This window comes from Molossus molossus, unplaced genomic scaffold (genome assembly GCF_014108415.1).
Source record: "Molossus molossus isolate mMolMol1 unplaced genomic scaffold, mMolMol1.p scaffold_m16_p_19, whole genome shotgun sequence".
In the NCBI taxonomy this organism is placed as follows: domain Eukaryota; kingdom Metazoa; phylum Chordata; class Mammalia; order Chiroptera; family Molossidae; genus Molossus; species Molossus molossus.
The window spans coordinates 15,734,327-15,751,867 of NW_023425354.1; the positions used below are offsets into that span (position 1 = coordinate 15,734,327).

The window sequence follows — 17,541 nt, forward strand, 5'->3', positions numbered from 1 at the left end:
TGCTCTTGATCAGGAATTGAACCTGAAACCCTTTGGTCTATGGGCCAATGCTCTAACTGCTGAGCCAAAACAGCGAGGGCTCCAATAACTCTTATATTACCCAAGGAGTTGCTCTTTTTATTTAATTTTTAAATGTGTTTTGTGTTGCTTTGAGGAACTCAGTAATTTAGTTTCACATTGTTTTAGTTACAAGTGTAGCTAATGTTTAAAATGAATGAAGTATTATAGTCTTGGCACTGGGTATATAGCCTACTCAGCACTATTTTCTAAGGATTTCTACCAGAAACAAACAAAAAAGCCCACATATTTTAATACAAACCTTTTATTTTGAATGCTTCAGCTGTGTTTAAAATCTGTATTTTACAACTTTTTAAGCATTTCTTGCATCTAGATATATCTTCACAATGAAAATTATATTTAATGTTTGAGTTAGGCTTCTTTCCTATTTCTTTCTTCTCATTCCATCCACAAATCTCTAGTTTATTTCAATAACTTGATTCTTTTTTTAAATCTTTATTTCAATAACTTAATTCTTGATACATGCTGTTAAAATTGATATTACACTTTCATTGCAAAGTAAGCGCTATTGAATATCAGGAAGATATGCTAGATTCCTATTTGAGAAGATTTCAATCCTTTAAACAGGTTAGGAATTTTTTGGATTTATTCCCACATACACGAGTCTGATTGATATTGTTTCATCACAGATTTCCAAAATTAATGCTACTGCCTTCAACTGTGAAAAGTGGCTCTCCTTAAAAATTACTTCATCTTACCCTAGCTGCATAGATATGCTAGGGCCTTTTTAATTCCATAATACATTTTAACAAATTGTCCTTTTAGTGCTTTTCAAAATGTTTGGATTAATGAGATAAGTAATTCATTTTTTGTTATCCATCATAACAAATTAAGGTTTTTCTGATTCTGTGGATGCTTCTGTGGAAACCAGTTATGCAGGTTCATGTATAGTATAGAAATATGGAAAACAAGTGTCTGTAAGTGAATGCTCAGGGTAGAATTCACTATGATTATTTTGGAAAATTGTGACATTCGTGAAAAGAACATGAATAAACTTACATTACATGCCTCCTATGTGCCAGTCACTGCAGAAAAATTATAGTATAATGTTTCTTGAAGTAGAGAAACTAAATTCCTGAGAGTCCCCCAAATCAACACAAAAAAACTTTAATTAAGGAAGACATGAAAATAGAAATGGAGATAGTGTACAAATGAACTCAAATGCAAAGGCTTAAATTATTTACCCAAGTCATGCAGCTAGTAAGTACATGATGCTGGTAGGATTCTTTAAGCTCTGAGAAATAAAACTACTTTCAATTGAGAATGAGAAAAGAATTGGAATAGGCCCCAGTGTGTGGAGTACATGTGAAGTACCTAGTCCAAAGGCTGCTTGCCCTAATATGGTGTCAAGTCAGTCAGACATTTTGGCACCTTTGGGGAACCACGTTTTGGTGTTTCCCTGTAAAATTATTCCTTTTATGATGATGGAAAATGATGATGAGTAAGATTAATAGGATATGTTAACACTAGATTGAGTAGTCGCTGTTGCGGTTTGAAGACACATGCAATAAAGTGCTTAGGGTGTTTTCCTGGGTAGAGTCAAGCTTATACAGTTAAGTCCACTTGGGGCACCTGGATCTTGGTATAAATTTCCATGTCTGATTCTCAGCTTTTTAGTTTATAAATTTGAAGTAGTAAATATATTTGAATTGACTGCAGAGGATGGAATTATTCTAGTCAAATTCACAAGCTAGAATACCAATGTATTAATATTACCAAGGAAAATACTACTATCCTGTAATGTGGTTCCCTTGTTTATACTAATCAGCATTGTATCAGTCTGCTAGGGCCTACCATAACAGAATACTATAGACTGGTTGACTTAAACAACAGAAATTTGTTTTCTCGCAGTTCTGGAGTCAAAGTCCAAAATTGAGGTGCTGGCAGGGTTGGTTTCAGATGAGTCCTCTCTTTCTGGCTTGTAGACGGCAGCTTTCTTGAGTCCCCAGCAGGTCTTTTTTTTGTGTGCATGCTGAGAGACAGAGAGAGGTGTCTGGTGTCTCTTTTCACCTCTTTTTAAATTTTTAGAGAGAAAGATAGAAACATTGATTGTTGTTCCACTTATTTATGCATTCATTGGTTGATTCTTGTATGTGCCCTGACCAGGGATCAAACCCAAAACTTTGGTGTATCGGGTTGATGTTCTAACCAACTGAGCTATCTAGCCAGTGCCTTTTTTTTTTTTTTTCCTTTATTGATTTTAGAGAGAGAGTGAAACATCGATGAGCGAGAACATTGACTGGCTGCCTCCTGCATGCTCCCCACTGGGGATTTGGCCCACAACCTGGGCATGTGTCCTGACAGGGAATCAAACTGGCAACCTCTTGGTGCATGGGTCGATGTTCAACCACTGAGCCACACCAGCCAGACTCTTTTCACCTTTATAAGGACACCAGTTCTATTGGATTAGGGTCCCGTTCTTATGATCTCTTTTAACTTTACCCCAACTATAAAAACAGTAAACACATTGTTCAAATAGCATTTGTGGTATTACCTCCATGTTGTTTCTGTATTGTTTTATTTAGTTATAGGTGCAAAGCAGAATTATGTAATGTATCACTGGATTTTATTTTGCTTTATTAGCTCCTCAAGAGTTATTGATCTATGAAATGGCAGAGAATGGAAAAAATTGTGACCAGAGACGTGTAGCAATGAACAAGGAACAATATAATGGAAACTTCACAGGTAACGTATGGTGTTTTGTAGGCTGGTTTGGCGGGAGAGGATCTATGTGTTTAAATAATATCTTTTTCATCAGAATAAAATGTAATATATCTATTACTTGTTATCTTGTTAATAGAATAATACTCTTTTTAATAATACAAGTTTCTTTTTAAATCCTCACCCAACAACATTTTTCCATTGATTTTTAGATAGGGAGGGAGGGAGGGAGGGGGAGAGAGAGAGAGAGAGAGAGAGAGAGAGAAAGAAATATCAATGTGAGAGAGGCACATCAATTGGTTGTCTTCTGCAGGACCCTGACCAGGGCTGAGGATCGAACTCACAACCAAGGTACAAGCCCTTGACTAGAATCCAACCTGTAACTCTTAACCACTGAACCAAACTGGCCTGGGCATCTTTTGTTTATTCTTCATAATAAATTAAATTATGGCCCAGCTGGTGTGACTCACTGGTTGAGCATTGACCCATGCACCAAGATGTTGCCAGTTCAATTCCTGGTCAGGGCACGTGCCCAGGTTGTCAGCCCAATCCCTAGTGGGGGCATGCAGGAGGCAGCCAGTCAATGTTCTCTCTCATTGGTGTTTCCATCTCTCTCCTTCTCCTTTCCCCTCTCTCTAAAATTAATAAAGTAAAATATTTTAAATTAATTAATTAATTAAATTATGGGTCAGAGCCTATAAGGTGATTTTTCACAGTGATAGCAGAAGCAGCCTGGCCACAGTCACATTGAGTATTCTAGGCATAAGATTATTATTTGTTAATCTTTTTGTATGAAAAAGACCAGGATTGACCATGGGTACTAAAAGTGAAGAAAGTGAAACCACATATAAGGGAGGGACTAGACTACTTACAAGCATTTGTAATTTTGAAAGATGATAACAATAATAACTAACTTTAATTGTGCGCTTACTAAGTGTCAAACTTCTGAGGGCTTTACATATATTAATTCATTTAATCTTTATAATAACCCTACAGAGTAAGGACTTTTTTGTTGTCGTTGTTGTTAATACTCACTGGAGGATATTTTTCCATTGATTTTTAAATAGAGTGGAAGGAAGGGAGAGAAGGAGAACGAGACAGAGAAACATCAGTGTGAGAGAGACACATCAATTGGTTGCCTCTTGCACAACACCTATGGCATCCTGGGATTAAACCTGCAACCCAGGTATGTGCCCTTGACTGGAATTGAACGTGTGACCCTTTGGTCCATGGGCCGATGCTCTAACCGCTGAGCCACAAGGCAGGGCTAAAGTAAGTAATATTTTAATCTTCATTTCAAAGAAGAGAAAACCAAAGCATAGAGAAGTTAACCCACATGCCCAAGGTCAAGTGACTAGTAAGTGGCAAAACAAAGATTTGGAACTATGTGGTTTGCCTTCAGTTTTGAGCTCTAAACCACTTTACTCCGTGATATGATGCTAAATTGCCCTTTATAGAGGTGTGATGATTTAGTATTTTATAATGTACAAAAGAGAAACTTGTGTTCTGACAATAAAATAATTGCATAATAACGTTAAGAGTAGCCCTGGATGGTTTGGCTCAGCGGTTAAAGCATCGGCCTATGGTCCAGAGAGACCCGGGTTCAGTGCCCGCTAAGGGCACATACCTTGGTTGCAGTTTGTCCCTGGCCCTGGGTGGTCGTGTGGGTGGCAGCCACTCGATGTGTCCCTTTCACGTCGATGTTTCTCTCTCTCTCTTCTTTTCTCCCTCCCTCCCTCCCACTCTTTCTGAACAAAAAATGGAAAAATGTCCTCGGGTGAGGATAAAAAAAGAGTAGAGCAGAAGCACCTAGCCCATTGTCACAGTGTGAACTACATTGTTCCTTGAGGTTTATACACAGTCCTGCAAATGTGGGGTGGGAAGACAGATGGATTTTAAAAGTGAATGAAAAAGCTAGCATTTTGTTTTAACTGCTGCACTAATGTTTTTCAGACCCCTCTTCAATGAATGAAAAGAAGAAGAGGGATCGGGAAGAAAGGCAGAATATTGTCCTGTGGAGACAGCCACTCATTACCTTGCAGTATTTTTCTCTGGAAACCCTAGAAATCTTGAAGGAATGGACCTCAAAGTAAAGAGTCTTCCATTACCTTTTGTATAAACCTTATTTACTAATTTTAGAAATCTTCAGTAATCTCCTAGTTCCTACCACCTGCTTTATCAAATGAATTAATTAAATTTAGAATGTTACAGGAACATTTATTTTTCTTTCTATAGTTTGAAGAAAAATAGGTTAAGAAAACATACTGCTATTTGCTCACTGGATTATTTACAGTTGACCACTGTCTCATGTTGACTCTTTTATGCAAAGTAGAATCTCGAAAATGAGATTTCTGTTCCTTCTGGCTTTACCTTCAGGTGAAAGGCCTCTGTACGTTGGATACACTGATTCTTTAGTAGGACAAGGTTCAGGATATGTGGCACTGTTACGGATAGTTTGAGCCAATGAGAAAGGACTCAGTCAAGGAAATGTGTTCTGTCTTTAAACTTAGTGCTTACAAGCCCTATTTCAGATATCAAAAAGAGCAAGTTAAACTTTTACATGCCTTATCATTTTTTGGTTTGCCTTTCCGAGTTATTATCTGTGATATTATCCTGCATTTTTGTTGTACTTATAGTTTATAAAACATTTTGTAGCTTTTTTTTAGTTCATTTGATCCTTAAAACAACTCCACAAAGAGGGTAGAACAAGAAGGTAAATAAACAATCAGATGGGTTAAGTGTCTTACTCAAAGCACAGTAAGAGACTTAGGACTCCCAAGTCTTCTTACTTGAAGGCCAATACTCTTTCCATTATATTATAATGCTTTTCCCAATTAGGAGTTTGGTGTAAACAAGATCAGTCTGGACAAAGGAAAGAAATTGAGTTCTATACCCATGTATCTTCCCTTGACCCCCTTCTATACACCAAGAGACTATAGTGTTTAAGGACAAAAGAGCTCATCCCAGAAAGAACTGATACTGTAGCTGAACTAAATAACCTAACTGCTTCAGCAAGACATTGTTTTGAAAATGATGAATCCTGAAAATGAAACTGAGATATTTCATTTATTTTTTTAAATATGTTTTTAAGATTATGGCATCGTCAGAACATTGTGGTCTCTTGTTTACTGCTGCTTGCTGTGCTTATAGCTACGTATTATGTTGAAGGAGCACATCAACAGGTAAGAGATGCAGTAACTCTGATGCTGTTCTTGTACCTTTCCTAATCCCAGACAGTTTCCAAATGGAACTCTGTGGGTTTCATAGAATTTCTACCCTCAGCATTTTTAGGCTTGGTTTTGTTTTTTCAACTGATCTCATAACTGGTTTCATAATGTACTTTTAAGGCCAGATATTTAAAATACTGTTGTGGCAGTTCATGGCTGCTCAGCATTTATATTTGGTATATATCATCCTTTTTGAGCTTTTAGGATTTAAATGTAACTTTCCTGATAGTTTTTAGTCAAACCAGCATGATCCTTTCCTCACTACCAAAGTCTTCATATTTTCTTTAACACATTCCTGTGATCCATCCAAACACATATACTCATCCTAGATTGAAGGTTAGGTTTTATATATATATATAAAGGGAAGTTCCTTTGCCTATGGTTTTTTTGTTTTGTTTTGCTTTTAGAGAGAGAGAAACATCGATGAGAGAGAACATCAATTGGCTTCCTCCTGCATGCCCCACTGGGTGTTTGACCCACAACCTGGGCTTGTGCCCTGACCGGGAATCGAACTGGCAACTTCTTGGTGCATAGGTCAATGCTCAACCACTGAGCCACACCGGCTGGGCCAATTATTATAGTTTTAAATATATTTTTAAAAATATTTTGTAGAAATCTGTGTGCTATTAAGAATTTGCAGGGAACTGTCTTGATAAATTTTACTTGCCAGTGTGAGAGACTGTAGTCTACTATTCTTCCAGTAAGTCCATATTCCAGGGGACTTCAGTTTGCTCCTGTTTGAAAAGCATCTTGGCCTTAAATATACATAAAATAATTTTATTATCATTTATTATCAAGTTTTTACTTGAATAAACAAGAATCCTGTATTCTATTCATAAATACTATATAAATATCCATCTCTTACCACAGTATATTATCATACTTTAAGTTTTTGTAACTTATAAATATCTTGAAAATTGTTATTCTTTTTTTAAATATGTTTTTATTGATTTTTTTAGAGAAAAGAAGAAAGGAGAGAGATAAAAACAGCGATGTGAGAGAGAAACATTGATCGGCTACCTCCTGCACGCCCCCTAGTGGGGATCGAGCCCCCAACCCTGACATGTGCCCTGCCTGGGAACTGAACTGGGACCTCTCAGTCCATGGGACATCGCCCAACCCACTGAACTACACCTACAGGGCGAAAATTTGTATTCCTATAGTTATCTTACTAGTAACTAGCATTTTTGCTATAAATGTCACTGCGATAGTAGAGTTTTAAGGGTCTAGAAACAAGAGCTTTATTCCAATTAGATGAATTTTTTGCTATATCTGCTATTGCATATTAAAGGAATTAGTCTCCTTCAAAGGGTTTTTAATATTAATACTTTCTACTGGAAACTTATTTAGTTGGTTTATCTTATTTTGACTGTAATTGATAAATACATTATGGTTTAAAAATTCTGATTTTGGTTTCTCATCTCATCCTTTTTGTTTTTTAGTATGTGCAACGTATAGAGAAACAGTTTCTTTTGTATGCCTACTGGATAGGCTTAGGAATTTTGTCTTCTGTTGGGCTTGGAACAGGGCTGCACACCTTTCTGCTTTATCTGGTAAGAATAACTTTTAGTAAGCAAGATGAAAAGAGATTATATTTTAATTGGTATTTTTACTTCAGAAGTTACAATTCTAAGATTTTAATTTAATTACCTTTGTGTTTTATGAGTATTCTAATCCTCAAATCAGTGCTTTGAGTTTGATTTAGAATTCTCTTTTGTTTTTCCTTTTGGGCTGGGGATTTAAAAAGAGAAGGGGGGAACCCCTTAAGCAAATGAGATTGTTTTCTTAAATTAATTTAGCCTGGAAATGTTTTTTTTTCTTTCCAGATTTTGGAATAATGGTTCTTTTAGTTGTACAATTGTTGTTTTAATAACTGAAGTTATTTAAAAGCACAACATTTCATGTAAGGCTTAGAATTAATTTGAACAGTTTACTTTCTCTGTTAATCACCAAATGAGAAACAGTGCTTTCTCTCACATCCTCAAACACTGTGTACACACCTAACTATTTACTTGGGCGTTCTTATTGAGTGTAGTTGATGAAGTATTACATAAGTAGTACTAAGTGCTTTCTTAAACCCTTTTAAACCAAAGTATAAAATGTAACCCCTCCTTAAAAATATGTATTTTTTTTAAGCTTAGTTGAAATTAGACAGATAAAAAAATTAGTTTTTCTTTGAACATTGACAAATATACTAGAATAATAGCAGAACCAAGACCAGGGAGTGATGAGCAAGATATCTAGGGCAAAGATTTTTTTTAAAAAATATGTTTTTTGTTTTTCCCTGGCCAATTTGGCTCAGCGGTTAGAGCGTTGGCCTGTGGTCCAGAGAGACCCGGGTTCGGTTCCCGCTAAGGGCACGTACCTTGGTTGCAGTTTGTCGCCAGCCCTGGTTGGGTTGTGCAGGAGGCAGCCACTTGTTTTTTATCTTCACCCGAGGACATTTTTTGATGTTTTGTTTAGATAGAGTGGAAGGGAGAGAGAGAGAGAAAAACATCGACGTGAAAGGGACACATCGAGTGGCTGCCTCCTGCACGACCCAACCAGGGCCGGGGACAAACTGCAACCGAGGTACGTGCCCTTAGCGGAAACCGAACCAGGGTCTCTCTGGACCACAGACCGACTTAAAATATGTTTTTATTGATTTTTTAGAGAGACAGAAACCTTGATGTGAAAGAGAAACATGAGTTGGCTGCCCCACCCTGGGGATTGAGCCCACAATCCAGGCATGTGCCCTGGTGGAATCAAACCGGGACCCAGTCCATGGGATAACTCTCAATCCACTGAGCCACACCAGCTGGGCGAGGGCACAGAATTTAAATAGGCACTTTCAGCGTGTCCAAGTGTGGGATTGATGAGTGAGGGCCTCATTAAATTTTGTGCCCTAGATGCCTCTGTTGTTTTATTCTATTTCTGTCCTTGGATATACTGACAGCAATTCTACATTTGAAAACAGCTTGATCTTGATTGGGGAAAAACAGGTGAAAAGTTGTCACAGCAGTACTGATTGCTGAAAAATGTTTAATTCTGCAAACTCTTCCAATCTCTGTGCTTCTGTGAATTCACTTCTGAGGCAGGTATGATAAGTGTTAAGGAATTATTGTTCTGAGTGCTGTTGAATTAAGTCTAAAGAATAATATGAGAATTAATTTATAATAAATAACTTCTCCACTTTTATGGGAGTTTAAAACCTTGAATTTTAGAATTCTGTTCATGATTGATTGCTGATTTTATCTCAAAGAGATACAGATCCTAGGGAAGTAACCCATATGAGTGTTTCTTTGATAATTATATTCTTAGAAGTATAATGCTACAGTAGAGATTAAGACAGAGGAAAAGAGGAAGAAATTATAGGACACAGGTTACCTTTCTGTTATTTTCTAGACCTGCCCTCTGAGTTTCCTTGGGTAACCCAGATTAAGGAACTCATTTATAGCACTGGATTAATTTGAAAGTATCTAAAAAGCAACCCAGATAATAGATTCTGCTGTACCTTAAAAAGGGTTCTAGTGAAGCTTATAAATTATACAATAAGTTAGAATAAAGAAATTGGAAACATAGAAATTTCATTTTCATATCCATGACAAACCTTTATAACATTTATAAAATGTCTTGATGTGAAAATGTTACTGGTTTAGCCCTGGCCAGTTTGGCTCAGCGGTTAGAGCGTCAGCCTGCGGTCCGGAGAGACCCAGGTTCGGTTCCCGCTAAGGGCACGTACTTTGGTTGCAGTTTGTCCCCGGCCTTGGTTGGTCGTGCGGGTGGCAGCCACTCGATGTGTCCCTTCACGTCGATGTTTCTCTCTCTCTCTCCCTTCCTCTCCCTCCCTCCCACTCCATCTGTACAAAAAAATGGAAAAAATATCCTCGGGTGAGGATTAAAAAAAAAAAAAGAAAATGTTACTGGTTTAGTTCCATTGCTCCGTGTATCCAGGAAAGGATTTAGAAACATACAAATAAGCATTTGTTACAAAAATCATTTTAGTGGGGGAAAAAATCAAGTCTTTGCTTCCATAAATTAAGTAGTTATTACTACGCTTGATCAGAGTATAGGATTTTTAATGGAATGTGATTAAACTTTTCACAAGTTCAGAAGGAATTCTTCAAGAGCTATTTGAAGGAAGGTCATTATTCTCAGTACTATATATAATTATTATTTAAAAATTTTTTTTCTTTATTGATTTTAGAGATAGGAAGGGAGAGGGAGAGAGATAGAAACATCAATAAGTGAGAACATCGATTGGCCACCTCCTGCATGTTCTCCACTGGGGATTGTGCCCACAACCTGGGCATGTGCCCTGACCAGGAATTGAACTGGCAGCCTCCTGGTGCATGGGTCAACGCTCAGTCACTGAACCACACCAGCCAGGCTATATATAATTATCCTTGTTCAGCAAGTATGAACATATAATCAAGGAACATCTGAAACTGTGTTGCATTATACATAAAAGCTATACAAAAGCTTTATGGCATTATCACTGCTGATAATGAACTGGGGTTCAGGGTCAAGTGCCACTTTTTTCAACATTAGGTAAATTTGATTTTTGTTTGTGAGTAAATAGCATTTAGAATTATTTTAAATGCTCTAAAATTACATACAAATGAAATAACCAGATCTGCATTTTATGAATATATAATTAATTCTGGCTATAGAATGGGAGATAGATTGAAGGTAGGAGAGAAGATGGGTAGTTACAATAATCCTGAGAGACATGGGCTTCTGTGGAGGTGGCAGGAAGGGGTATTTCTGAAAAAGAATTTGCATATAGAAGTCAAGCAGAATGGGGTAAAAAAAGAGGATATAAATCTTTACTATTTCAAAAGAATAGTTGGAGTGACAGTGGCATTGTAATGGAATAAGAAAATCTTAGAGAAATTTTTATTGAGACAATCAAAGAGGTGTCATGGTTTATTATGGGGGAAGAAGGAGCCAAAGATAACTTGGTTTTTCACTTTGAGTGAGTAGATGTTGATTTTATTGAATAGAAACAATTATCTGTTCAGTTGTTCACTAAGTACATGATATAAGTATCTGAAAAGTGAAATTTATTTTTATCCTCACCTGAGGACATTTTTCCATTTTTTGTTCAAATAGAGTGGGAGGGAGGGAGGGAGGGAGGGAGGGAGAGAGAGAGAGAGAGAGAGAGAGAGAGAGAAACATTGACGTGAAAGGGACACATTGTGTGGTTGCCACCCACACGACCAACCAGGGCCAGGGACAAACTGCAACCGAGGTACGTACCCTTAGCGGGAACCAAACCCCGGTCCACTGAGCCAAACTGGCCAGGGCTGAAAAGTGAAATTTAAAGAGATGTTGTAATTATATTGCAAGGTAGATTAAATCTTCACCTGATCCAGGTGGGTTGCTGGTGCCAGTGGCTGGATAGAACAAAAAGGAAAATTTATAAAGGACTAATGACACTTTTAAAAAAACGATTAGGCTTTATTGTTTTAGATCAGTTTTAGGTTTAGAGAAAAATTGAGCAGAAATGACAGAATTCCTGTATACCTTTACACAGACGCTCACGTACATGTACACAGTTTCCCCTATTTTTCAAATTCATTCATTCCCTTCCTCCCTCCCTTCCTTCCTTCCTTCCTTTCTTTTTATTGTGGTACATTTGACATATAACATTGTATTAATTTCAGGTGCACAACCTAATGATAGTTTCTCCTATTATGAACAATCTTGCTTAAGTACAGTCCATTTATTACAGTTGAGGAATGAATATTGATACATTATTAACTAAAACTCATTATTTACGTTAGAGTTCACTCTTTGTGTTCTATAGTTCTACAGGTTTTGACAAATATATAATATTATATACCCACCATTACTATATCATACAGAATAGTTTCACTGCCCTAAAAATACCCTTTGCTCCACTTATTTATTCCTGCCTTATTCTTGCCCCTTCACCATGAACATGTAGCAACTACTGATCCTTTTACTGGATACATTTTAGCTTTTCCAGAATGTCATATAACTGGAATTATATGGTATGTACTTTTTTCTGCCTGACTTCCCTCACTTAACAATATGCATTTAAAGCTCCTCTATTTCTTTTCATTGCTTGATACCTGATTTTTTTTTTTGCTGAATAATATTTCATTTCCTGGGTGTGCCACCACAATTTGTTTATCCCTTCACTTACCGAATGACATCATTGTTGTTTCCAGGTTATGAAAATTATTAATAACGCTGCTATAAACTTTTGTGTACAAGTTTTTGTGTGTTTATAAGTTTTCAGCTTTTTTGGGTAAATACTTAGGGGCATGATTTTTGGATTGTGTATATTAATTGCTGGTATACAGGAAAGCCGTTCACTTCTGTGTATTATCCTTTTATCTTGCAACCTTGCTATAATCACGTAATAGTTTCAGGACTTTTTTTGTTAATTTTTTAGAATTTTCTTCGTAGATTAATCATCTCATATGCAAATAAAGACAGTTTCATTGCTTCTTTCTCACTCTGTCTACCCTTTCATTTCCTTTTCTTGTCTTACTGCATTAGCTAGATCTTAGAGTATGATGTTGAATAGAAATCATGAGAGGTCCATCCTGCCTTGTTCCCAGTCTTAGTGGGAAAGCCTGTAGTTTCTCACCATTAAATATTGTGTTAGGCCCTGGCCGGTTTGGCTCAGCGGTTAGAGCGTCGGCCTGCGGTCCTGAGAGACCCGGGTTCGGTTCCCGCTAAGGGCATGTACCTTGGTTGCAGTTTGTCCCCGGCCCTGGTCGGTTGTGCGGGTGGCAGCCACTCGATGTGTTCCTTTCACATCGATGTTTCTCTCTCTCTCTCTCTCTCTCCGTTCCTCTCTCTCCCTCCCACTCTATCTGAGCAAAGAATGGAAAAATGTCCTCGGGTGAGGATAAAAAAATATATATATATATTGTGTTAGCTATAGGTTTATTGCAGATGTTCTTTATGAAATTGATGAAGCTCATCTCTATTCCTAGTTTGCTGAAAGTTTTTTTTTATCATGAATCAGTTTGATTTTATTAAAATAATACTTCTTTAGACAATAGTAATCAGAAATGGATGAAAAGGCCAATATAACAAACCCATTCAGTATGTAAAAGCTTGGGGAGCAATGTGTTAATGTTGGAAAGAAATATAGACACCTAGCATATGCCATTTCCATTTGACCAGTTTATCTTTATTTCTTAGATCTTTTTATTTGGACACAGGCTTTCCTTCCAGGATTCCCTAGGTGTAAAGGGAGAATGAAGAAAAATGAGCATTTACAAAAAATTTTCAGAGAAGTTAAGCAAAAGGAAAATAAAAGATATCACTGATCTTTATTTATTTTTAAATTGCCTGGTTGCAAATTAGATTGCAGGAAATTAAGTACTGCTGTTACTTCCACTAACGACGACGACAAACATTATCTTCCTCATTGTCATCAGAGTAATAATAGCTGAAGTCCATTCTATTATTTTTTTACCCATATTTAGTGTTCATTTTTGTGGTATACATACCTGTGGGAAGATTTTGCATTCCCATTGTATTGAACTCCCGCCATATGATTTACTTTGACCAATGAAATGTGAGTATAAGGGATAGATGTTGCTTCCTGGCAGGAGCTTCAAGGTTTATCATATTCTATTTCACCTACATATTATGTCAAGATGGAGCTTGAGTCTCTGACTGTAATGAACAGATTCCCTTTGCCAACCTGTGATGGATATGTAGAGTAAGCTACTGAGATTTAAGGGTTGTTTGTTATTGTACCCTATCCTGACTGATAGACTGGTTAACATTTATTGAATTAGCTAGGCTCTCTGCTCAGTACTTTACATGAATTATCTAATGTAGCTCTCCCAAGAGCCAAGGTAGTCAATAACCGATAGCAAATGTGTAATAAAAGAATTTTATCAGTAAATATAGTGTCTACTTGTGAACTCTGGCAATTACAGAATAGAGAAATATAGCCAGGAAACCAGAAGCAAAGCAGAATCAAATATAGGTTTAAAAGCTTGATCTGTGTTGTTATTTAAGAAGTTATTTTAAATAATCTTTGGTTAGATTTTAAAAACACTTTATTGATGATAGGTGGTTGACAGTTTTATCCTTATAGATCACCACTCCTTTTGTTTTATATTATTTATGAAATGTGATTGTGTTTGGAAAGTCCTAATTATATCTTCTTCATTTATGAGGCGTTACGTAATCCTCACTTAGGGAGCTGTGATGTTAACATCCTTATGCCATAACGTTGTTGAGCTGATGAAGCTGGCACCTTTTCCATGTGCTCATGTAACTTGTCAGGAAGACACGTGACTGCGTGAGGGGAGTACAACTAAATGCTGATTTGAAAGTGTCACTTTATTTCCTCTAATATTAGATACCTATATATCTGTCTTTAAAATGGAAAGTTTGTCTTGATTTTTAAGTTTATTAATACACAATTTTATTCATTTTTTTAGATATAATTGAAAAGTTATATAATATTCAGATGTCCTGGAAGTCCTCATCACTTCTTTAAACATTAGAAGTAAGAGTAGGTGTTTGAACCACATTAAATTTAATGACAGTCAACATGGAAAAATTACTAGTTTGGGCTACCATCAACTTTTATATGTTGATTTGAAAATAGTGGTAAGCTAGTAGTTTTCAGAGAATACATAGCCACAAAGAAAGAGTTAGGTACTGTCTATGCAGGAATAGTGATTGCTAACCAAAGAGGAAAAGAGGTGAAGAGGGAAATGAATGGATTCCTTCTGTAGGCTCAAAGGGAGTTATTTGGGCCTCTAGGTTAGTTGGCTTGTTCCATTAACTAATTTATTTAATTATTTATTCATTTATATATTTCTATTACAGTTTACATTCAATGTTATTATATATTAGTTTCAGGTGTGCAACATAGTGATTAGACAGTCATATACTTTACAAAGTATTCCCTAGATATTTCCAGTACTCTCCTGGCAGCATATTAAGTTATTACAATATTACTGACTGTATTCCCTATGCTGTACTTTACATTCCCATGGCTGTTTTTAACTACCAATTTGTACATCTTAATCCTTTCACACTTTTAACCTAGATCCCCAAACCTACTTTCCTCTGGCAACCATCAGTCAATTCTCTATATCTATGAGTCTGTTTCTATTTTGTTTATTCTGTTCTTTAGATTCCATATGTAAGTGAAATCATATGGTATTTGTCTTTCTCTGTCTGACTTATTTCACTTAGCATAATTCCCTCTAGGTCCTGGAAGTCCTCATCACTTTTTTAAACATTAGAAGTAATAATAGGTGTTTGAGCCACATTAAATTTAATGATACAAAAGGTATGATTTCATCATTTTTTATGGCTGAGTAGTATTTCATTGTGTATATGTACCACAACTTTTTATCCATTTGTCTGCTAATGGGGCTTGGGTTGCTTCCATTTTTTGGCTATTGGAAATAAGCTACAATGAACATGGGGATGCATGTATTCTTAAAAATTAGTTTTAATAGAAATGAGCTTCAGGAAGTCTGTTAATTCCCTAAAATACTATACATGTTGCTATGTGTCTTTGCAAATATGCATCTTTCTGGCAAAAAAAAAAAAAAAAAAAGACCTATAGTATTAGATTCTCCAAAGACTCCATAATCCATAAAAGGTTAAGCACTAACCATTCTTCTCGAACTTTTTTTTCTAAGTTGTCTATATTTGGCTGCCACTAGGTGGCATTGCTAATACAACCAATACACTGTACTATATTTGCAGGTTCTATTTTGAATGAAGATGAAACCCTCAAAAAAAAAAAAACTATTTAAATTAGAGGGATATTCTATTATTTATCTATATTTATGCCTATGTAATACCAGTTAATGCTTCTAAGTGAAAGTAATTTTTTTTTTAATCCTCACCTAAGAATATTTTTCTATTTATCTTCAGATAGAGTGGGAGGGAGGGAGAGAGAGAAACAGCAACGTGAGAGAGAAATATCGACCTGAGAGGGACACATCAACTGGTTGCCTCCTATATGACCCCAACCAGGGCCGAGGACTAACTGCAACCAAGGTACGTGCCCTTGACTGAAATCGAACCCACGACTCATTGGTCCTTGGGCTGACATTCTAACCACTGAGACAAACCGGCCAGGGCTGAAAGTAACTTTCTTAATAGTTTTCTACATTCATTATTTAGTTTAACAGCCTTTCTTTCCATTTTAACTTATTTATTTATTTATTTATTTATTTATTTATTTTTGATATTTTGTTCAGATAGAGTGGGAGGGAGAGAGAAAGAAAGGAACATCAATGTGAAAGGGACACATCGAGTGGTCGCCACCCACACGAACCAACCAGGGCCGGGGACAAACTGCAACCGAGGTACATGCCCTTAGTGGGAACCAAACCCGGGTCTCTCCAGACCGCAGGCCAGCGCTCTAATCGCTAAGCCAAACCAGCCAGGGCTTGACGTATGTATTTATATGTAGAATATACTCCCATGGCACGCCCAGTTTCAGATATAATAGTATAATTCCATCATTTTCTTTAATATTTAAGAATGTCTATATCTGGCCCACGTGGCTCAGTGGTTGATCCTCGACCTATGCACCAAGAGGTCACAGGTTCAATTCCTGGTCAGGGCACTGGGCCGATCCCCAGTAGGGAGCATGCAGGAGGTGGCTCATCGATGTTTCTATCTCTCTCTCCCTCTCCCTTCTTCTCTAAAATCAATAAAGAAAAAAATGATAGCTGCTATTATGATTATTATTATTCTTACTCTGGTTTTATTTTACATTTTATTTTATTTATTTATTTAACAGGAAAGCAGAATATATATTTTTCCCATTGATTTTTAAATAGAGAAGAATGGAGGGAGTGAGGGAGGGAGGGAAAGAGAGAGAGAGAAAAACATCAATGTGAGAGAGGCACATCGATTGGTTGCCTCCCACAGGACCCTAACGGGCTGGGTATCAAACTTGCAACCCAGGTATGTGCCCTTGACTGCGAATCAAAACCATGACCCATAGGTCCACAGGCCATCGCTCTGCTAAACCATACTGGCTAGAGCTGATTTTATATTTTAAAAGCAACATTTTTTACTTTGCATGCTTAGCTATTATTCTTAAAAAATTATAAGCAACATTTCCCACAGTTGATTTTAATGTAAGCAGTATGTCATAGCGTAGTTGAAAATCACTGATCATTATCATTTCCAGTGACGATAGATTAGGCAATTTGGATCAACTCTCTCATTAAAGTATCATAAAAAGGTTGATAAAATTTAAAAGCATCTGTTCAAAAGCATCATAGAGATAAGAAAAGAGCAAAGAATTACAAGGTTTACATCTATGTTAAAGAGGAAACCCAGAGAGGAGCCTGGCCAAGGATATACCCTGATAAACCCACATTTATTTCAGTCTTAGCAAATGTGGGAGCAGGTTTCATCTCAGAGGATTCAGAACATAAGTAATCCAGAAATGCTTATTTACTAGAGGAAATTATGCTCAGTGTAAAGACAATAAGTTAATGAAAGGAACATGGCTACTCTTTTCCTCTTTTATGCATTTTTGTGTTTGAATCAGTCAAAATTTCCACTTAATAATGACCTGACCCAGAGCTACACAGCCCAGGGG

The 17,541-nt window shown here is 36.7% G+C and overlaps 1 protein-coding gene across 4 annotated transcripts in view; it reads left to right on the forward strand.

Moving 5' to 3' along the window:
• VMP1 (vacuole membrane protein 1) overlaps positions 1 to 17,541 on the forward strand; it is a 126,499-nt gene that overhangs the window by 15,582 nt on the left and 93,376 nt on the right. For all 4 annotated transcript variants that reach the window (XM_036268642.1, XM_036268641.1, XM_036268638.1 and 1 more), the window contains exons 2-5: positions 2,662 to 2,763; positions 4,693 to 4,828; positions 5,831 to 5,921; positions 7,409 to 7,519. In XM_036268642.1, coding sequence (XP_036124535.1) covers positions 2,688 to 2,763; positions 4,693 to 4,828; positions 5,831 to 5,921; positions 7,409 to 7,519 — 414 coding nt within the window. In that variant the 5' untranslated portion in view covers positions 2,662 to 2,687. The remainder of the gene's footprint in view (positions 1 to 2,661; positions 2,764 to 4,692; positions 4,829 to 5,830; positions 5,922 to 7,408; positions 7,520 to 17,541) is intronic.